The sequence below is a fragment of the Ascidia mentula genome, chromosome 1, assembly GCF_947561715.1.
Source record: "Ascidia mentula chromosome 1, kaAscMent1.1, whole genome shotgun sequence".
Taxonomy (NCBI): domain Eukaryota; kingdom Metazoa; phylum Chordata; class Ascidiacea; order Phlebobranchia; family Ascidiidae; genus Ascidia; species Ascidia mentula.
The window spans coordinates 3,503,863-3,526,259 of NC_138566.1; the positions used below are offsets into that span (position 1 = coordinate 3,503,863).

The window sequence follows — 22,397 nt, forward strand, 5'->3', positions numbered from 1 at the left end:
TAACATAATAAAAAATAGTCTCTAGCATGAATAGTCATTTCCATTTTAGTTTCGAACAGTTTTGTTTAGCAACTGATAAAATTTTGTTTTATTCGTACTTGTGGTAACTGCAGTTGCTTATGGTTGTCGAAATGTATCGAGTTCCTGTATAGTTAACACGCAGGTGTTAAACGTGCGTTGAATAACATGGGTTTATCTTTGTTGTGCACTTGCACAGTACGTTTAAACAGCGGGTCGTTTTTGATTTGATGGTCGAATAAGACGGTGGAAAATATCCCTTGTTTTGGTGTTGAACTACATGATGTAAACATGCAGTGGATCTCGAAGCCAACACAAAATGTGATGACAAACGTAACAGGGAAAAACTGAAATACAAAAACTATTGGTTTAACTGAAGACCTAATATTTAGCATTTATGGTTGAAAAAACGAAACGGTTCTCCAGAGAAGTTAATTTATTACTTGAATTACGAAAAAAATTCCCTGCCACCTTGTGGCATAAAATAAGGCTGGCGCACTTGTAAGGTAAGTAGCAACGGTCTATGCTGGACGTGGATAACCGATGTCTGGTCCGGTCTGTTGGGATAATTTAAAATGATCTATTCTGGTGTGCATATCGGTTGAACCCTCGTGTTTAATAAAAACTAAACCTCACGAAACCGCACTGTGGTAAATGTTGGCGGAACGCAAAGTCACGTGACTTTAAGAGGTGCTGCTTCGCTGAAGGCTGGTGCAATCAGCAAAGAAGGCATCGAGTTTGTGTTTAAAATTTGCGAACACATTTTGATTGTTTAAGCTACAAAGGTTCATTCATTTGTTTTCCAGTCACATATATTTTGTAAATGTTGTTAATTGAAAAGGTAGATATGTAAGCAGCCACTGGGAATGTGGAGTTTGTAAATACCGAATCCAAGTATGGACATCGACGAAGGAAGTTACGATTATGCGAAATTGAAGACTTTCCATATACCGAGGAAAAAAGATCAACCGAATGAAAAAGGTGCAATTTTACACTTGACAAACTTGTGGCTTAAACTATGGCCATTATTTGTTTAAATTAGGTGTCTTTAATTCATACATAAAGAATGTATTGGTTCGTGGCAACAGCCATTTTAAACCTCACTGTAGCTGATGTTTTTGGAGTGTTTAGTTAATAATTGTTTGTATGATTTATTTACAGATGCATTCACAGAACTTTCAATGCAGTCACGTGAGTTCACACATACTCTGCACCCAGCTGTTAAATCTTCATTCTTATATGCTCACTCATCACGAAGACTTAAGTTTGAAAAAGTTGAGTTGGTGAACAACCCAACTTTGCAAAAAGAGGTAAAAAACATGTCAAATACTTACAATATATTCATAACATAGAGAGGGGTTGTGTAAGTTTGTGGAACTTGAACCACTGTGTTCTGGATTGGAAATGTTAAATTCAATCATTGGAAAGTTTGTTTTTTGCACGGAGGATTTTTTTCGGCTAGTCTTAATTGTGCGGACGATCACAATGTTTTTCGTATGTTAATGCAGTAAAAATTCTCAGCGCATGAATTTTTTTCAAATCTGGCATACATATGCTAAAATGTTGCCTTATGTGATTGTCAAATATCAAGGAAATGGTGTTTCTTTGACACACAATTGACATTTCCCCCATTATTGATTGTAGTGTGCTTTGTCAATCAACATACAATGACACTGTGCAGCATTTTTTGCTGTTCATTGCCTGCAACCATATGTTAAATACAGTGTATATATATATATATAATATATGTTCTATTGTTATAATGTTTTGAAAATTAAAACAACTCACTTTCAACTATATATGTTTTACTGCAGTTTGTGGAGAAGAAAAGGGATTTAAAAGATGAAGGGAGAACTGAGAAGGAACTGACTGAAAGTTTTGGATATATTTATGCAAAAGACAAATCTGAAGTTAGTTGCAAAGTTTTGCGTATCGTCTGTTTCTATTATGAAATTATTTGTTTGGCATAATTCTGAGTATAAAGAGACTGGCCCATATTGCTATTAACACTGTCATATTTAAAATTTGTTTGGCAATTTTTGTATTTCTTTAAATCAGGGCTTTCTGAACTGGGGGTTACTACCCTAGAGCTTTGGCCCTGTAAATTTTCTAACCATATGAATCGCGACCTAAAAAGTTTGGGAAGCACTGCTTTAAATTATTACCGTCCCATTTTAATATCTCCACATCTAATTTGTTATCACCTCACATCTTGGTTTCCACAAATAAACACTTTAAAAACTAATCATAAAAATCTTTTATGTTGTTAAACCAAACAAAAACCCAACAAGCTGTCTGCTTTATGTTTGTTATTGTTCAATTACCCATGATTTTGTTTTAAATTTTCAAGGTGGATAAACTTTGTGAAAACGGCCTCGAAGTTGGAAACACAGGATTGGTATCTTTGGGGAAGCCCCTAATGGGAGTGTACATTTGCAAGCACGCTGATGTTGTTTTTCCGGCAAACTTTTCGACCAACGAAACTGGCTACATTGTGGTTTTCAAAGTTATAAAAGTGAGTACGCATAGAAACTAGTTACAGTTGGTCAGTTGGTTGAATTTAACACTATCCAACCGTTTTATGTTGTTCATGCAACAGTGGTTCAAGTTACTACACATGACATATGAGATGTCATCGTTAGTTGGTCTGTTTTAAGACCCGTATAAATGGGGTTAAAATCTCCAAATAATTGACAATTTATCAAAATACTCTATTCTGTGTGTTGTGTGGTTTATAGCTCACACCAGTGGCGGATCTAGAAAAATATGAGGGGGGTGTTTGGTTTCGGTACCTAATTAATGAAGCCGTTAGATGGGGTTAAAAATTTTTTTCGGACATTTACCTTGCAAATTCAGCTTTAAAAAACAGGTAGCGCATTACAGTAATTAAGCAAAATATCTAACAACTTCCACGAAACACAAGACTATTTAGTTGCTTGTCCATGTGCGCTTGTCCAGTTTAGCAAAAATGCAAAAACAAACCCTATGTTCCGAACAATGCGATTGTACCTAAATTCTCGATGAGTGTCAAGTATTGCGGTGGGATCGTTTTAAAACTGTGCCTACCTAAAACAAATCTGTAATGGTCTAAGACGATCTTGCACCACTAAATATACATCAATGTTTCAGCGGTAGATAAATATTTGCGAATTAAAATACAAAATACTCGTTTGTCCATATATATTTTGGTACAATCTTGTCAAACTATTGTAACTCCTACAGCGTGCAGCTTCTGCATGGAAATTGTAGCAGAAATAAATAAACTTATTAGGTCGAGCTTCCGAAAATGGTATTGTTGATGGATTATTGACAAACAGCATGCACGACAAACAATTGTTTCACAAGCGGTCATCCCCGCATGAATGCAGCACGCGTGACCGATGAGGCGAACATTTGGTCGTAGTGTTTGTCCCTACATAGTGGAAAATTAGCCGCACTTTCACACCCTTTAAAACAATGTGCCAAAATGCTGAACACTTCCCTAGATCCGCCACTGGCTCACACTGAAAATTGCTTCTTGCCAAAATTTAAAAATAGAGTATTCAGAGTTGACTTAGCATGTTTCATAGACTTATAAACAGTCCTACCCAAAAACTTTCAAGTGATATATTTTCTGTCTTGGTGTTAGTAAAATTCATAGTCCAAATAATAACCAACATTTTAAAATTTGGCCAATTAACTACTTGATTACAGGGAAAGATGAAGTTGGTGTCAGAGGGTAGGGGTGTAAGCACAACGCAAGAACCAACCCCATTGTACGACTGCCACACAACTAAATTAGCAACAGATCCATCGAAGACAAGTCACATTCGGGCATTTCAATCCTTGCAGGTGAATGTGTGATTAAGATTACTACAGTAAAGTTATTTCCAAGGACTGCACCTGTAAAATGTATGATGTATTTGAATATTTCAAAAAACAATACAGTTTCAAGTTGATAAAGTAGCATTTAAAGTAGCATCACCTCCAGCAGCATTTTTACGTTTCTCATTTGCAATTCAATAACCATAACACTTTTATAATTTCCTTAGTACTGCTATGATATAAAATAAAAATGGATGCTGTAGTGAAGTATAAGAACAGATTTGTCAAGTCATTTTATGTATCTTTTGCTGTTGTTTATCTAGTATTACTTATATGAGTATGGAGATGTTGATATGGTGAAGAGACCAAGACAAATTCTCCCCCATGCTGTTTTGCAATTCAAGTATTGTGATTCAGATAACTTGCTTCAGCGAAAAGAGAGGTATTGCTATGAAGTTTGTGTGTGCAATTTAGATGAACACTGTTTTTGCTTTTGGGCACAGCAATAATCTTGTTAGGCACCAAATGAACATGATTTTCCAAATCAGTGATAAATCCAAATTTGTCCACAAAAAATGTTTAAAACAACAAACATTTTTTTCAGTATTTACAATTTGCTTGTTCATTTTGGTTGCTATAGAGATATGCATTTTTCAGTTTGTCTTCGGCTGACATCAGCTTAGATTTCCTTCAAAAGGATGTGGGCACGATGGGAGTCGATTCCGAAACTTTTTCTCTGTGGAGAGGAAAGTTGTTGGTAAAAGGTGGATTATTTTGTTCCGTAAAACTTCTGTCCGATGTCGACACAGCTGTCAATGTCGCATTTATGTAAGTTTTTTGGCTAAACTTTTACAAATTGAGATAATTTATTGTTTCATTTTACTTTATAAAATATGCATTAATATCTCAGTTTCTTCAACAAGTACTAAATATTTCTATAAAATATCTCATAGCTTTGATTAGTTTTCTTGTCTTTGTAAGAGCAATCACTTTTGTTCAGGGACAAACACATCAATATAAAAAACATGATTTCCATGGAGAAGTTTACTCGTCAACTTCCACCTACTCTGCTCAACGCAGGAAAAAAACACAATGGTGGGTTAAATGCTCAGAACTGTGTTGTTGTAAAATGATACCAAATATCTTGTAAGACATTGTATGCTGGTCTATTATATTGCCATGGTAATATTAGTGAGGAGTCAATTAGCACAAAAAATTGTGTTCATGTTAATTGTAAACATTGCATTTTGAATAATTTCTATTGTCATTGAGGTTTAAAATAAATATATTCTTACAGTAATATGCCGGGGGCGGCATTACAATATTTTCACACTACTTCCTGATGACGACAATGGCATGGGAAAGTTTCGTCAGCTTATCGCACATCTAGTGCAACAAAACACGGTAGCTACCGTACCACTCCACTGTTCCTCGTTCCTATACCTCCTGCCAAAAAGTAGCCTTACTGTTGACCGCATGGGCCTTCAAGCATTTGAAAATGATCCAGTGCCTCAAAGAAATGAATTTCTGCACGCTCTTGTTGTGACACCCAAATCACTCACCTCCAAAGTGAATGGTAAGTAATACATAATGGCCTTATCCTGAGGTGAGTAAAGTATCTTTCGATACTGTTTTCATCCTGCAGCATAAAGCACAACTATGTGTACATTTATAAGAGTGGCTCTCCATGAAACACAATGCCAACTTGAAGATAGTGATGACATTAGGGTACTGCTGTGGCATTTATATGGTCTTGTACGTAATATGTAGTTGTTATTGAAAGTATATGTGAAGTATGGTACTTTTTGTTTCCAACATATTTTTAACCCCAGTACAGACCCTATGACGCAAATACAAGAAAAATGTAATTTTTTGTCTGCGCTAATGGGGAATATGATGAAAAAGTTATTCACTCAAAAGCACAATATTAGAAAGGCACTAATCTTGCTCTAGCTGTTGAATTGTGTTTATCAGCGTTTGTGCTGAGGTTCTACATGCTTTGATATCAAACTAATTGTGTTCTTTGCAGAACAAAAGCAGTACAACATGCTGTATCTACGCAAAAAGGATTTGCGATCCGATGTGCCTGAAGAGTTGGCTCAAAAACTCATTAGGATGAATATTGACCCTGTGGCTGCTGCATCCTTGTCTTCAGATCACGCTCAGAAGCTGCTGACGGCCCTAATGGAGAAAAAAAGACCACAGGTGTGTGTGATTAATCGGGAGGAAAAAGTAATCAACAAAGTAATTAATCAATCAATCATTTCAGTTAAAGCCATGATACAATTGTTGATGCCAAGTCTATAGGGTAGCTGTTGTGTTTTAGGTGTATAAAAAGTTTATATAGATCTACAATTTGTACAGTATGTGATTGTAAACAATTTTCCACAAACTTCACAAAATTTGCATTAATTCTTGTATTTTGGGAAATGTTTTCCAGACTTCAGAAAAACTGCTCCATCATCATTATAGAGATGTGGATAGGATTCTTCCATCATCAAAAGAACACAATGAGTTTTCGGGAAAAATTGGAAGTATTTGGTCCCACACGAACCAAACCAGACAGGAAAATATTGCACCTAAACCAAAGGTATGTGATCATTTACATATTGACACTTATTACGTTTTTTGAACTGTACTTACACTTTTCTGAATGCAGAATACAAATATTGACGATACAAGTTTTAAGTACAACCCTATCTTTTCCAGTATGGTCAGAGAATAATAATTTTCTAGACAAATATTTATTGTTGATGCTTACACTATTTAATGACCTTAAGAAGTTCCTGATTTGTGGTGTATATTTCTTTTTAATCTCCAGTGTAGAGGCCATCGGGTCAGTAAAAAATTTTAGTGTTGTTGAATTTTAAACCAACTATTTTCAACCTTTCAAGTTGCCACATCCCTTCTTAAGAGCAACCAACACTGGGGTCATTTACATTATTCACCGATCTTTTCATGTCCAATTGTCAGCCCTACATAAAATAATAAAACCAACTTTGTACAGCGCCAGTCATCATCTGTATCATCGGAGAAATCAGTCAAAAAGCCATCACCACCTGCTGCAACAGTTGAGGCAACCTTCAGTGACGACGATGACGATGTGGACATGGATGTGCCTTCTGTACTTACAAAACCATCTCTGCCGTTGCCAAGCAACGATCCCAGGTCAAAGAATCCCTCCCAGGACTGTTCCTCATCAGGAAGAGTTGAAAAGAGGAGGTTATCGAAGGAATCCTCATCGATTGAGACAGAAGTCCCAGCAAAGGTTGTCAGATTAAAGTCGTTGAAGCCTCTTGAAGAAGTTCTATGCAAACAAGAAACTGCTGAGCTCATGGTTCATCCGGATTTTGTGTGAGTTTTGTGTCCACTTTGCAAAGTAATTAACCAACTAAGGCAAGGGTCTTCTAACTATTTGACTCACGGCCAGAAATTATCAAAATTTGATACGGTGAACAATGGGCCATGACCATGAGAGTAAAGGTGTATATTTTTTATGTTGAATAGGCAAAAGTTTTTCATTGTAAGAACCATCAACATTAAAACAAGTTTCATAGTGATTGCCGAAACAACTAAAATTGCCGAAATTCCTATTGTGGACCCCTAAAATTGATAGTTGGTGTTGATTCGAAAGAGATGGCCAAGCACAGTTCCTATTAAATAATTGGTCATAAACGTCGTAACACTATACAATAATTTCAGGTTAAGCGAGCGGTTCGCAAAAACCCACGTCCTCACCAAAGGCCTTGGGTTCGGAACGGACATTGATGTTGAACGTGGAAACCAAATATCGGTGAATATTCGCCAGAATGTTCCGTTTTCAAGTGAGAAAGATTGTCCGTACGCTTGCGACGGTGATCAAATCATAAAATCCATGCTCCGTGCCATTCACGGGTGAGCAACGCCTTCCTTCTATATGCGCACGGCTAATGTTATTAGTTTTTAACATATGCGTTGGAGTTGACAAATTTTACCCAAATTTTAAACAACGCATTTGTCTTAAACCAGCATGCTTCGCATCTATAATGTATATCCATCCTATAGCCTAAATGAATACAAGATCGTTTCCACGAACTCATATGCATATGCACATGTAGATATGTATTTCGCCCCTATAGGTCATCGTGTTGTTTACATAGAAATGTAACGAGCTTTTATCAAACACACGTTAGCTGAGGAGAACTTGATTATTCTTAGTTATTGCTGGTGCACTGTTTTAGACAGACTGACAGGTTGAAAACTTTATTCGCGCTAATCTCGCTTCATAAGGTGCTGCAAATGGCGTTGTCTTTCCAAAACATGGCACCAGCATTTACTAAAGTTATAAACCTGATAATGACAAGGCGACAACATGTTACAGGGGTTGGGATAATGAGGGAGATGGGATCGAGGGACGGGAGAAGGTTTTGTGGGTTCGTCAAATCCTTCACCTCAACAAGAACCAAACTCCCCACGACCCAAGGATGTTTTCGAGCCCCGGCACAGACCGGAAGATCGTCAAAGGTAAAAAAGCCCTTATTTTTCCACACCGGGATTCGAACTCTCGTTGTTCTGCGCAAGAATCTTAATCAGGCTTTCTACTCGGTATATTCGCTCAGACCAACCAGCCAATTTACCATGTTTCAAATTTGGAAACCTGTAGCTTCCTTTGGCTAAGAACAAGAGCATTTTTTCTCCACTAACCGTCTGTAATATTCCGCTTATCCGAGTAGCGCATAACATCCGAGTAATGTTGTATGTTAGAATCGTCTCCTTTCTCTGCGCCCGGTGGAAGTAGTTCCGACAGCGGATTTACGTCATCGTCCACAGCAGCGACGCCCACTACAGGTAAAGAAAATGACCTACCATAACCTACCTCTTCGCAATTATTAAAATTGTCTTATTTCTGTATGCACTTGGGTCAGTGTGGAAAGCGTTTCCATTACTAACCCTTCAACATACTCATATGGTGTCACACCGACCAATTTTAACAGCAAAAAATCACCTTTCAAAAAAATTGGACCTTTGTAATTGTTAAAACCATGTTATCTGTGTGTTACTTACCCCAAGATGCTAAATGTTTCCATTGCAAGCTCAAGAACTGACAGCCCCTATAAGCTTGTAGTGGTAAATGTTAAATTTTCTTTAAAAAAAACGATCATGATATCAGCAGCACAAGCGATGTCGTCTCCGAGTGCTTCGTCACTGCGTGAGATCGCAAGTCTTCTCGCTTCCGCTTTGCCCAAAACTACAGATTCCGCGAACACCGAAGCCCAAATCCAAGAAACTGCACAAACTTTCCTCAAGGTAAACGTAATGATAACCGCTATGTTGAATCTTCAAGTGGTTCTTTGTAAGATAATAAGCCTCGGCTGCCTGATTGTAGTTTACCAGTTAGACCAGAGCGCTGTCACGACAGTGTGCCTTCAGCTTACCGATCGTCATTGCTGATTTGCTTTTGTGCGGTTTTAATTTGCTGAATATACAACATTGTGTGTACATTTGTAAATGCTGCTCTTCTGAGATTAGGTCATTGGTTGTAATTTAATCACAATAAAATTTCGCCTACCGTAAGGCGAGGTTTCTTCAGGGTACCTCATAAACTCGTTATAATATAAACTTTCCATACAATTTCTGCTGTAATAGTAATGAAATATCATAACTAAAATACCCTTCTTTATTTAACTTTGAACAAAAAGCAAAATACTTTAATTAAAATCCTGTCCGTTTATTTTTAGGCGATTGCGAAATCTGTTGAAGATGGCGATAAACCTCATCCTGATCTCAAATCCCTGATTGAAATTGCGACCCAACAGCACCGACAACATGTGAGATGATAATGTTATTTCAGTTTTTCACATACACAGTAGCCGAAGTGATTTTTTTATGAATACTTGTGCCTAAACATTAACATGCTAGTGCGTTGATCATTTCATTGTGTTTTGCTTAAAATAGCTGAAAACATTTGGTTGTGAGTAAAACATCCATTTAATATCGAAATATCGGTTTCGAGAGGTTAATGATTTGTCCAGTTAAGTTTGACAGGTTTCGTTATTACATCACAATGACTATAGTTTGGTAAAACCGTGTTCCGTTCTTGACACCATGATGCTCTCTCGTCGAAATACAAAAATTCTAAAGTTGGAAGTCAAATGTATAATTCTGCTGCAAGCATGTGTGAAGCAAACGTTCCAGACCTTAGATCGTGTTTTTCACCTTTGCTGAATGTTGGCCGAATATTTTAACACAGTTATCACTTAGCCTTAATGAGGAACACAATATTTTGCCTTCGTCCATGTTTACCAGCAGATTTATAGTATGCATTCATATTTAGAAATATACGCTGCAAGCATTTTGCTCGTAGAAGAATTAAAAAAGGTGTAAACAGTAAAGTTTTGAATCGTCATTTGCCGAGGTATAAAAATCTAATTGTTTCTTTTTTTTCCAGAATCAACGAAGTTTGTCAGCGGATTCCCCGATTGAGAAAGGAATTCATGTAAGTTCGGATAAGTTGATTATTCAAGTCACAGATTGGCAGGATGCCCATTGTTTTAATGTTAAACTTCACACCATTTTACTATTGTCACAGAACATGCCGATTACTAATTTCGTTGCAACATAATGAAACAAGGGGTTTCGTCCGAAAGGTTTCGACTGTATCCCTTCAACAGTTTTGTATTGGGAATAAACCTTTGGGCCTATTGTTCTAAAAAACATTTGCTTCCAATTAATATCCAATCAAACATAAAACAACAAGGCAAACTGCATACAGCTTTATGTGTTTATCTGTGTGTAGAAACTGACGATTCCGTGGTAGACGAAATCGCGTTTTCTATTGAATAAATTTGCTTTTCGAACCGTTTTGTTTCAAACAGTTTAATTTAATGCACTTTTGATCATATTAGTGTCGCTGGCAAAAGGCAATGTCTAATCGAGGGTTAGATTCTTCTAAAGCCAAGCAACCAGTTGAAACTACATACAATAAATTGTATTCCAGTCTCCCAACGGGAATGGAAGCCCAACAACAAAACATAATACGAGATCAAAAACGCCGACTTTGGAATCGCGATCGAAGGAATTTGAGAGGCCACAAGGTTTTTCCAACACGTATGCTTTCCTAACATTTAATTTCCCTTCTTTCAATCTTTAAAGTCCAGCCCTGTTTCGTGGAACAATTTAAAACTTAATTTCCGTCTCCTGTATTTCGACTCTGGAAATCCTGTTTGTTTTAAGCATGAAGGATGAATTGAAAATCATCAAATCATTTTGCTTTATTAATAACTCTTATTTCGTAGTCCTAAAAACTGAAGTTGTTTTGATTCTGATTCGTGGACTATTGCCAGAATCTACGCACGCTGATATTTTAAGTTACTGTCCCTCTGTCCACTGCATAACAACCCGCTCTTTTTACTCAATGTGGGGTTTTAAATCCACAGACCCCCGTTTGCTGAGGAGGAGGACCGCTCTCTCACACCCCCGCCTATCCCTCCCCACTTACCGCTTCCCCCCATCCAAGTGGGCATCCCTCCCGAAAGACGTCGATGTGGCAGCTTGTCACCTGATGCTCGACACGACATCCGGAACCACCACGGAGCCAAACAGCAACCTGCCAAGTGGGAGGAGCCGCTCCCTGAAAGCCCTCGATCGAGGGAACGTCACTGGGGGCACTGGGAGGCACATGCGCGGCCCCATGACCTCCCTAGACAAGCTGGTGAAGGCCCGATGCCTCCAGACCGTAGAGAACCACGTGGTTGGCCACATAACCCGGTCTCTGACGCCAGGGGCGAGTACAGAGAGCGGGGTCACTCGCCGCACGAAAGGTGGCCACGGGAAAGGTTTGGATCCCTCGAGTATCGCTCATCACCTCCACCTAGCGGCGGCGGACTCCATTCCCCGCCACCTCGGGATCCCTTCCATCGAGTCCGGGAGTTCCCTGACCATAGGAAAGTCGAATCCCGCCGACTTTCCCCGCCTCGCGAAAACGGAAAACTCCCGGGAAGACGAATCGTCGAGCAGTACAGCCCCGCGGGCCCGCGCGGTCTCGTCCACCCGGGCAGGACACGCGAATATTGGGGTGAACGAACTTATGCGCATTCTCACCCTCCTAGGGGAGAAACCCAATATCCCCCCGAGCAGCTCCCGTCACCTCGAAGGCCCCCAGAAAGACCCCGATCCCCAATCCGGGACAAACGACCCCCAGAATATTATCGCCCGCACTGGCGGTAGAGTAGGGGGTGAAAGTGGTGGAGGCGGTCAATCGTGTCCGCCCTCCGCCCCACCCACATCTGTAGACAATTTAAAAAATATTTTTATTCATTCCGACCCTTCTACCGCGTCTGGTTTATCCAAAACTCGACCCATTGCGACAACCTCGACTAAAGGCTTGCCACGAAAAGTGTATTCTTCAAGCAGTCTTGGTTCCCTCTTGTCTTCAAACCTGATAGAGGTCACCTTATCCCAAACTACACCAACCCATCAAAATAACATTCTCATTAAAAGCACGTCATCTACTTCTTCCACGTCATCCACCACTTCCAGTAGCCAGGGGGATATAGTCAACAAAAAAGTGTCGGAATCTCCCAGCTCATCTCCAAGTTCAATGGAGACGATTTCAATGTCCAAGGAAGACATTAAACGCATTCGGGAAAAGCGCAAACGAGCCAAACAAAAACAGAAGACGGTTGCCCACCAACCCCCGAAGAAAGCAGCCGAAAGTTCTCAAGCCGCTAAGACAACCACAGACAAACCAACACCAAAACAGGTAAACGCTTCGGTCCAAGTCTCCGAGCCGGTCGAAGAAGCTGCCGTGACCCCTAAAAAGGCAGAAACTTCAGCTACAGTTGATTCGAAGACTTCTGAAGTTGAACGTGAAAACCCGTCTACCGTCCACGAAGATCGTTCACAAGCAATTCTCCAGACTACGTCACAAAGCCAAGATACGCCTAAGGTGGCTGAATTTTCCCAACAAATTACAGAAACCGTGGCTAATTCGCCAAAACAAGATGTGGAAAGAAAAGCAAATGAAAATCAAGAGCTGTCAATGTCGTCACCACTTTCTCCACCAAACCCATCGACTGAAACCGATACGACGAAATCACCAAGCGAACCTCTGTCACAAAGCGAATCACCCACCACGTCAAGCAACTCTGCACAAACCACAGACAAGCAGGGTAGTGTTGTGATACTGAGCGAAATTGACAAGATTCTCACAGAAGTTAAACAAGACAAGACCGTCAACACCACGGAGGCGCTTTCTGACCGCCTACTTCAACTTGCCTTACAACTTCGAAACACAAGTTCCCCGATTTTAAATACCAGCCGAGTGACGTCACCCAATGTGATGACGTACTCAGCAGAAGAAACCCAACCACTCCCTGCAAAAATCACCGAACCACCGGTGGTCCCTAACCCCGCACATGAAGAACCGGATACATGTGTATCTGTCTCTGAAAACACGACCAACATGCCCAGCACTGTTTACGCCAACGCAAATACTCCAGGTGACGAAATGGTTGGTGGTCATGTGCAAACGACGGATTACAACGCTAATGTAATCATCGCGCAACCGATCGTCCAGAGCGCTGTCATGGCAACAGCGCAGCCGGCGATGTCGGTCATTCCACCTCATGAATGGAATCCCACTGTAACAACAGCACTTCCCACAACAACACAGGATCAAATCGTGGAGCAGGATGAAGAGGTTGCAGGAGATCGCGGTACTCCGACTCAGGATGACACGTACAACCCGGTTCATGAAAATAAGCTTCGCGATAGTTTAAAGAAGACTTACCGACAGTTTAACGCCCTTTCCGAGGTTTCCAAACAACACATTGGTAAAATAGGCAACGCCTCATCGGCACTAGCCTCTGTCATGCGTCTGGCCAGCAATCTGGAAGCCAACCAACATATAGAGCCCATACCTAAAAAGCCACTGTCCGTTGTGAACCCAAACCGTCCCAACTTTGAAACGCCGGGTCAGCCAAGCAGGGTTTCCCCGGCAAAGCAAATGGATTCCAAGTTGAAAGCCACAGGACCCCCTTTTTACGTTTTCGATCCACGTGGCGACGCAAATTGCGAGGCGATTACGAACTACTTGCGACAAATCATGGGGAGGCCGTATCATTTCAACAAGATCGGTGAAGTCCTTGCGGCCGAACGAGGTGACGACAGTGATGGCGTCATCAGAATTACGGAGGATATGCTTGACCAGGCGCTGCCCGATGGCAAGTTGTGGGTTGTGATTCGGTGAGTGAAACCGTTACTGTTTGCTACTCAATCAATTTGTTTCATTTTTCATCCCAAACTGGAAAATGCGTTGATATCGTTGATAAGCATCGCGATCGATAAACCCCTGTGGATTGTCAAGTTCAGTGTAATACTACTGATGTTCAACCTGGGCAAAAAGGCATAAAATTTCAGATTTTTCCGGATGCCAACTTGCACTTGCTCTGGTATTGCGTCGTTATCTCTTCTGGCATTAGATGAACAGTTGCCCAAAATTTCTGCATTAAAAGTTAAAAAACCAATAGTAGACCCATCTTTCCAACAGCACACAACTAAAACTTACTGTTTATGTAACCTATAAATTTTATAGCTATTTGATTCGAACGTCTTTCGAAAACCTGTAGGTTTATATTCTATCGCCTTACTTGTGACTGGTCTTGTATTCGTTTGCGCCATAAAACAACCGCAATGTAACAATTCTTGTGTGTCGTAGTTCGTTCGATCTGTCCCTCCTCCCATCCATGCCCTACCTTTCATTGATGAAGTGTGCAGGACCCAGGGTTCAGTTCGTGCAAACCGACACACTTAACGACATCAAGTCACGAAACTACCAACATATTATGAGCGGAGAGCACGGAATCATTTTGCCCGTCTCCACTGACGTCATAATGGAAAATGCCGGTATGTTTGTGACGTTTCTTAATCTGTACTTGTTTTTTTAATAGGTTTACCAGCAATGTTGTAGTTTTTTTGTACTAATTACCTGACTGTGTTAAATTCGATAGTTTTTTCCGAAAGTTGTAAATGTTTGTCGCCTTATGGTGAACATATTTCGGTTATACAGAAAGACACATAAATAAACAGCAGACGTTAACATTTTCTTCAAATCAGCAAACACTCGTCTGTATTTTTAATGTAAAAATTCATACACATAGTTGTATTCGCCAACATCGTCCACTGGATGTCGCAAATCCAAACCGTATCAACGGAGGTCGAAAATGAAGTGAGGAACATATGGCGTGTTGCAATGTACCAACATATTGTGGATGGCTTGGAGGCAGCCAGGTGAGCTAATGGAAATATAATACAACCAAGTGATTGAACCTAATCGTACGATTGGAAAGCAATATACTCACTGTATACCTAATTGATCTGGACATTGTTCCCCATTCTGTTACAATTGATGTGACAATTTCCACCTATTATACTTTATATCACAACAGCATGTATACAGTATATCGTACAAATATGATATACGCATTTTAAAATACAGCAAAATATTATGATTGCTGAAGAGACACCGCATGTGATTTTGGGTGGTAACTATTTCAGAAAAAACGACATCCTTGTTTCAAAGCTTGAGGGATTGGAGTTTGACCGATCCCCAGGGATTTTAGTCAGGTGCAAGTAGTGAGCAAAAACAAGTTGATCAAATACTGTTAATGTTTGGCAGCCCCTGGACTTGTGAGCTTGTACTTCAACCCATGTTTGACGTTCTTCGTTTTAAACCCACAGTGACCAGCGTTGGTTCGGAGACGAAAGCAACCGCAAGGTGGCAGCACGCATCCTCAACTTGTTGCGTTCCAGCCCCGCTTCGGTGATTCCCCTCCAAGCTTCCGACCCCAGCTCGAAACACGTGACCGATTATGACGTAGTTGAGACAGCGATGAAATTGCAGCAGGAAAATTTGTGCTTCGCCAGACACGTGGTGGTGCTAATAGGTAAATCCACTGTTTGGTATTTTGACTGTTGTACCTAGTTCATGGCGCAGTCGTTTTGGTCGTTTTTTGAGATCTTTACCATTTGCTTAATTGAAGGCAATTAAATCACGTTTTGGCCTTGCAACTTTTATTGGTTCGTCAGCATTTCACAAAATATGTCGCTTGTTATTTCAGGTCATGACCCCGAGGCAACCCAGTGGCGGAGGTTACGTCGGGCCGGTGTGGCGGTGGCTACTCTAGGTCAATTTGTTCAGTCGATCAAGCAAGCCAAGAACACAGATACTTCGAACCAATACAGTCCGCTCATGGGAATTTACGACGCAGAGATAGCATAACGACGTTACATCATGTCGGTGACGTCATATTATGGCCTTATTTTTCTTTACAACATTTGTGATTGTCTGTGTTTTTTTATCATCAATTCGTTACGATCCTGTTACTTTTCCATACAGAGGAATTCCCTCATGCAATTTTTACGCGAATCTGCTTAATTCCACATGCATTTGTTGTGTGTTGTGTTGAAAAGTCGTATTCGGTACAGAGAGATTTGGTTTGTCCTGATATGTGTAAAGGCGTGTGTGTAGATTTTCACGTCCATCAGATTGGCAGACGCTCAGGGAATTTGTAACACTAAAAAGTCTGGATACGTACACCTGTCCAACAACATCTTATTGCTTGAAAACCACGAAAATTGCATCACCGAATAGTAGAGCGTGTGCATAATGACTGAGAAAGTTATTGCACAAAAACACTTGGCATGATTAGGTAAAGATAGAAGCATGCAAAAGCGTCAACTTAATGAAAGTCTATTCTTGTGGAAGAGTAACAACCAGGTTCGGATCTTCCCTCATCGCTTTCACAATCGTTTCTTTGGCGTTTTTGTTGCCAGACCAAGCTCTCCTAGTCACCTGCAAGAAATTTTTAAACGCTCAATAACACCAAGTATAGATAACTGGGCGCATGGCTTGTTTCAAAAATATTATAACCACAGCCTACATTCAAGCGCAGTTATCTTAGAATTTCACCAGCAATCGTCATCGTAGATAGAACTGTGGTTACTTCAAAGTGTAGAAGCACAATTAATAATAGCATGAGAAATGGCTTCAAAGTGAGAAATGTAAATGACAAGAATCATAAATTTAATTTTAAAAGTATTAAATATTGTGTTGTGTCATAGTTTTATGTAAAAGGAGATGGTAAACCTAGCTGCACATCTTACGATTCTCACCCCATTGGTGACATCCCATTTCAGCATAAGTCGAGCTCTCATTTCAGCTTCGTCACTTCCATCAAGAACCAATCCAAACCCACCATTAACCACTTCACCCCAACCTACCCCACCCCCATTGTGCAGCGCAACCCATGTTGCGCCCCGGAATGAATCGCCAATGCAGTTCTGAACAGCCATATCTGCATATAGAACATGATGAAAACTAACAAAAGTTTGTACCAGTGTTTAACAGGACCCAAGAAAGTAAAAAAATCTGTAGTTTGTATATAACCAAAGTTTACGCACCAGCACAGAACGCAGAGCCATCATATATGTTGGAAGTTTCTCGGAATGGACTATCCGTCCCACTGACGTCATGATGGTCACGGCTTATGACGACTGGAGCCGATATTCGTCCATCCTTGACCGCCTGTACATATTTGCAACTCGTCAAGTAAAATAAAATAACACAGGCATTAGGACTATAACCTGTAAATTTAAGCATTTTCTTATTTTGACTTCTTGATTCAACCACTGGAATTTTACCTTGTTAAAAGCGACTGCAATTGATGTCCTGCCTTCTTGGTCAGAATAAAGAATTCTGGCTTGAGATCCGACCACCAAGTTATGTGTGGCAGCTTCTTTAATCCACTTCAAGTTGTCAGCGTATTGTTGCTTAGCAGCCACAGTTACATTCTGTACATGGAGAAACACCAATCCACAATCTTAACTACACAATTTTTTTTAAATTACTGTGTGCCTAATTTGTAAACTATCCTCTAACAATAAATTCGGCCATTTTGGGTCTATTAATTTGGCCCGTCAGATGTTGGTATGAGTTGTTGTTTAATATAATTTAAGGGCTTTTTTTTGCTGATTTGATACAGCATTTGAACATTATAATATAGTTCAAGGCCTGTTAGAACGCATTTTAAACCTAAAAAATTTTGACACCCTCAGTCAAAACGTTTGCAAACCCTGTTCTGGAAATACGTCTTCATTAAACACCATCAAGGAATGCCACAACTAATTACAAGACTTTTACATTTACTTGCAAACATATAATAGTTTTTTTGCTTGTTGTGCGATGGTTCATTGTGGAATATCCTACCTCAGTTTGCATAAGTTCAGTTATAATTTCTGTTGCCAGGGTATCGGTCTGTTCAAGGTCTGAAGGTAGAGTAGATGTACAAACCCATCGAAATGGACCAAAACCAAGCGAAAATATGTCTCTGGAATAAAGTTTCACTTATTTCTTTTGAACACTTGCACTTATATTAAAAAAAACAGAAATATTTTCTTTATTTTGTATTGTTTTTGAATCCAATTTCTGCTTTATTGATACGCAATACCCAGAATGATGCATAGCATCAGTCGCATGATGCACAAATACCAAAACTACTTTACGTTAACGAATGCACATGTCTGCAATAATCCATGTTGATGTTTGTTGTTTAACACAGTTACTTTCTTAAAAACAATGCTGGTATAGTTAAAAAAAGACTGAATACTATAAGCAAAATCTTTCAGAACAGGTAAAAATTTGTAAATCTAAAAATCTACCCCATAATATGCTGTACGTATGAAGGGTATCTGAAGTCTGTAGTGGAGGAAGCATCGACATCCACTCCTTTCTTTAATATATCTGCTCCAGCCATTTTGGCTTCAAGTAGAAAGGCATTGCCATAATCCCAAAAGTACATCCCGGCATCTGAAAGCTTGTTGATAGCTGTGACATGTCTTCTTAGTCTGTCAAAAACACATAATTTATTAACATAATACGATGGGACAGCAAAAGTACATTCAAAGTTGTTTTATATCATGCAAATTGAAGGGCTTTAAAATCAATACATTATTTTTAAAAATTAAAAAAAAAATTTAAAATTCATTGAAAAAATACAACAAAAACACTTTTCATGTAACTATCAGTCATTAGATTTAGTTTTGCCTGCAACATATACCACTGGTACTAAGCTGCCTTTCCATTACAACAGTTGAAACTTACGATTCCTGAACCATGTCCTTAAACTTAGTCGGATCATCTTGCATCAGTTTATTGGCATAGTGAAAGCTTATTCCAACAGGGTAATACCCTCCGTTGAATGGATTATGAAGTGAAGTTTGATCGGATCCGAGATCAACCGACAGCTCTCCAGTGTTCTGGTGCTCTGTTACCAATCGTTCCCTAACATGATGTACTTAAATCAATGCATTTTAATAATATGTAATTTGCATATAACATACTAAAGCAAAACAGAGTTTGATTATTATGTTACTGTTGCTGCCAGGCATATTGTGCCACACCATTACCCTGAGGACGTCCAGCTGGATAGCAGGTTAAACACTGGTATACCAGTGTATGTTTAATTGTGACAGAAAAACAGATTTATCCAAAACAGTGTGAATAACCCGTAATATCTGATTTGCAAGCCACAACACATGCTTTGATGGTTGTAAAGAATTAACCATGCCGATAACAAAGTTCACAACTTACCACAAATCTACAACATTGCCATGGTAACCAATACTGACAGCCTCCCCAGCTTTCTTGGCCTTTTTTATCATGACCAGAAGATCATCAAGGTTACTGGTTTTCTGCATGAGCCAACCTTGCTTGTGGCGCTTGTTTAATGCTAATTCATCAACCTAAAATAAAGTGCATGATCCAAGATCATAGAATGCGAAGATTCGTAAAAAGCAGCACTTTTTTGCAAAAGAAGTATTGGTTTACAAAAAAAATCAATTTAAAAATGTTGAAGTTATGTTAATGCCTACAAAGCAAAAGTTCGCATGAGAAATACCTCAGCAATAACTCCGATGCATCCGGCAATAACAGCTGCTTTTGCCTGAGCACCACTCATTCCTCCAAGGCCACTTGTGACAAATATTTTTCCTTGCATGTTATCCACATGCAAGTACTTGCGACCTTTATACAACACTAATGTTGCAGCAATTTCCAAACTTTGCATTAACATAATTCACAACCAAATACATTAGACAAAAAAAAATAGTTTGTTCCTTAGGGTTTGAAAAGTTACAGATTATTGTAACAAACCCATAGCGGAAATCAAAGTCAACATAATTTATTAAAACTTCTTAAAATAATCAGGACTAATATGAACAATGATCATGCTTAAATACATACATAAGTGAAATAACACACCTGCATTTAGAACAGTGATAGTGGTGCCATGTACAATCCCTTGCGGGCCGATGTAACAGTAGCTTCCAGCAGTCATTTGTCCGTACATTGAAACACCCATCGCAAACATTCTGTTGTAATCATCAGATGAAGAGTAATTTGGAATTACCATACCTGAATCAACACAAAGTGTTTGTCAAAAGTAAACCCAATGTAAAATACTTTTTTCCTGTTAATGGTTTACATAAATTGACCTGAAACAAAAAGCACGAATGAGGAAAATATACTATTTAATTGTTTATAAAAACAATAAGAATAGATGAAAAGACACAATTGCAAACGCTTTTATTCATTTATAAAACCCTGGAAATACAACATCCCCAACAAATGGCATAAACTTACCATTTGAAATAACAACCCTCGGAGATAATTTTGAACTTGGAAACAAACCCTGCGGATGTCCAGAACACATGACAAGAGTTTGTTCATCGCTCATCGTTGACAGATATTTCATCACCAACCAAAACTATAAAGGCAGACAATTAAAATAATAAATAGTCAGGGAAAAAGTGGCCGATCCAGTTAACCTGTAATGCCATGGGTGTTTAAACCTTTTCAACCAGTCAGACATTTAAACAAAACAATGTAACGTTAAAATTGTCACAAATAACCTTCGTAAAATTATTTTAATTTACCTGGGCCCAGTTACTGAAGACTTGTCCGTTTCCACCGTAAGTGACCAGTTCATGTGGAAACTATTAAAAAAACACTTTTTATTTACAAAAAGTATGGTTTAAGTTAACCTGTATACCCAGTAATGAGTTATGAACACAATATAAAAATGCCTGCAAGTTTGCACTAATTTTGTGAACATAAAAGCTGATTTAACTGATTACCTGTGCAACCGTGTGATCCAAGTTGTTCATGATCATATGCATTATTGCAGCTGCATGTTTGCTTTTGCAAGGATAGTCAGATATTGGATATGCTCTACAAAAATATAAATATAACTAACAAACACAAATCATAAACAAAAAATATAACCTTAAATTATGAGTACAAAAGTTATGACAGTAGACATATTTTTTGACAAAATATGAGTGTTTGGGTTTAGGCATACATACCTCATTTCAATATCAGGGATGAGTCTGTACATGTATATGTGACCATATTTGTCCAACTCATTTTGTAACTCTGTGCTTAGTAAAGCATGACAACTTGAGGGAAAATATCGCAGAGCATTTTCAATCGCTACCTACACTCAAAAATAAGGATAAAAGTCACTTAACTAAATGGAACGCACAAATTCACAATATTGCAATCAGGGCTATCCGTAGGTGCAAAATAGTTGGAGAGTGATTTGCCTTGAATACGAAAGTCAAACACAAAACATAGCTGTGGTTATTACACAGTATTATATTATTAACAAACAAAACATATTTTTTTGTACAAGCAATAGAGCCAATGATGTTGTTTATCCTTGAAAGCCATTAGCTGCACTGAGACCTATTAGGTCGAAACAGTGGTCCTGTCACAAAAAATATTATTAAAAGGCCACCTTGGTCTGGTGTTGTGTTAATTTGTGGTTTCGGTACGGAGCATGTGGGACTTCTTCATCCCTTGGTTTTAACTCAGGAAGTGGAAAAGGAATTCCAGAGCAAAGTTGTTTTAATGTCAGCTTGCTACTCATGTCTGCTATATTAACACTAATATTATGAAGTGACTAAAATAACAATCAACAATATGTTTTATTTCACAGCCACAGGTATTTCATTCTATATTTTTTGAGGGATTTCTGGACACATATGCAAAGAACAAGTTATCCGGTAATGTTTCTATTTCTAGACACGTGGTGCTAAAAATACACAGTAACCTAATTATCCTACACACTAGTGCTGAAATACCTATTTCAAATATTTTCCGTTTATCCCTCAAAATAATTTTAACAATGGCATTTTTTTTTGTTTACATGCATAAACCAACATAACAACTTGGAATCAGTTTTGCAACCTCATTTTGGCCCTAAGAACACGCGACTTAAAGATGTGTGTTAGCTGCAAGTTAAAAAAGCCCTTTACATCAATTGCACGTGTACTAAAAATAAAAACTGCGTCTGGTCGTGGGATGAGTACTTGGTTGACTTAGCAAAGGGTGCTGTTACAACAAAGTTGTCATTTCGGGGTTTGTTTTTATTGTGTGCACTGAGGCGAGCAATCACGTGTTTACCGATGCACAGTGATGCGCAACTGCTGGGGAAACCCTTGAATTGTCCGGAATGGATGATGTTGACAGTCTTCCA

At 39.0% G+C, this 22,397-nt stretch overlaps 2 protein-coding genes across 4 annotated transcripts; one reads left to right on the forward strand and one right to left on the reverse strand.

Moving 5' to 3' along the window:
* Nucleotides 1-828: 828 nt before the first annotated feature.
* LOC145913794 (uncharacterized) lies at nt 829-16,292 on the forward strand. 3 transcript variants are annotated; one of them, XM_083001553.1, is made up of 24 exons: nt 829-999; nt 1,180-1,328; nt 1,833-1,928; nt 2,369-2,533; nt 3,712-3,849; nt 4,146-4,264; nt 4,480-4,650; nt 4,823-4,917; nt 5,120-5,398; nt 5,852-6,027; nt 6,263-6,412; nt 6,830-7,176; nt 7,525-7,716; nt 8,183-8,325; nt 8,566-8,649; nt 8,972-9,108; nt 9,540-9,629; nt 10,250-10,297; nt 10,799-10,895; nt 11,238-14,046; nt 14,519-14,706; nt 14,961-15,090; nt 15,541-15,746; nt 15,921-16,292. In XM_083001553.1, exons 1-24 carry the CDS (start codon nt 915-917, stop codon nt 16,079-16,081), a joined length of 6,255 nt encoding a protein of 2,084 aa, XP_082857679.1. In that variant the 5' UTR covers nt 829-914; the 3' UTR covers nt 16,082-16,292. The 3 variants fall into 3 exon arrangements, with proteins under 3 accessions (XP_082857679.1, XP_082857687.1, XP_082857695.1); XM_083001561.1 differs by having other exon boundaries at nt 8,975-9,108; XM_083001569.1 differs by lacking the exons at nt 15,541-15,746; nt 15,921-16,292 and adding an exon at nt 15,358-15,532.
* Nucleotides 16,293-16,397: 105 nt separating this feature from the next.
* Nucleotides 16,398-21,917, reverse strand: LOC145913920 (urocanate hydratase-like). The gene is made up of 15 exons (XM_083001693.1): nt 21,657-21,917; nt 21,223-21,353; nt 20,995-21,088; nt 20,794-20,853; nt 20,501-20,624; nt 20,120-20,272; nt 19,758-19,882; nt 19,451-19,602; nt 18,962-19,141; nt 18,520-18,705; nt 18,068-18,188; nt 17,503-17,652; nt 17,263-17,386; nt 16,975-17,156; nt 16,398-16,654 (listed from the first exon to the last, which is right to left on the reverse strand). The coding sequence occupies exons 1-15, from the start codon at nt 21,786-21,788 to the stop codon at nt 16,553-16,555; spliced, it is 2,016 nt and encodes a 671-aa protein (XP_082857819.1). The 5' UTR covers nt 21,789-21,917; the 3' UTR covers nt 16,398-16,552.
* Between the last annotated feature and the right edge of the window lie 480 nt (nt 21,918-22,397).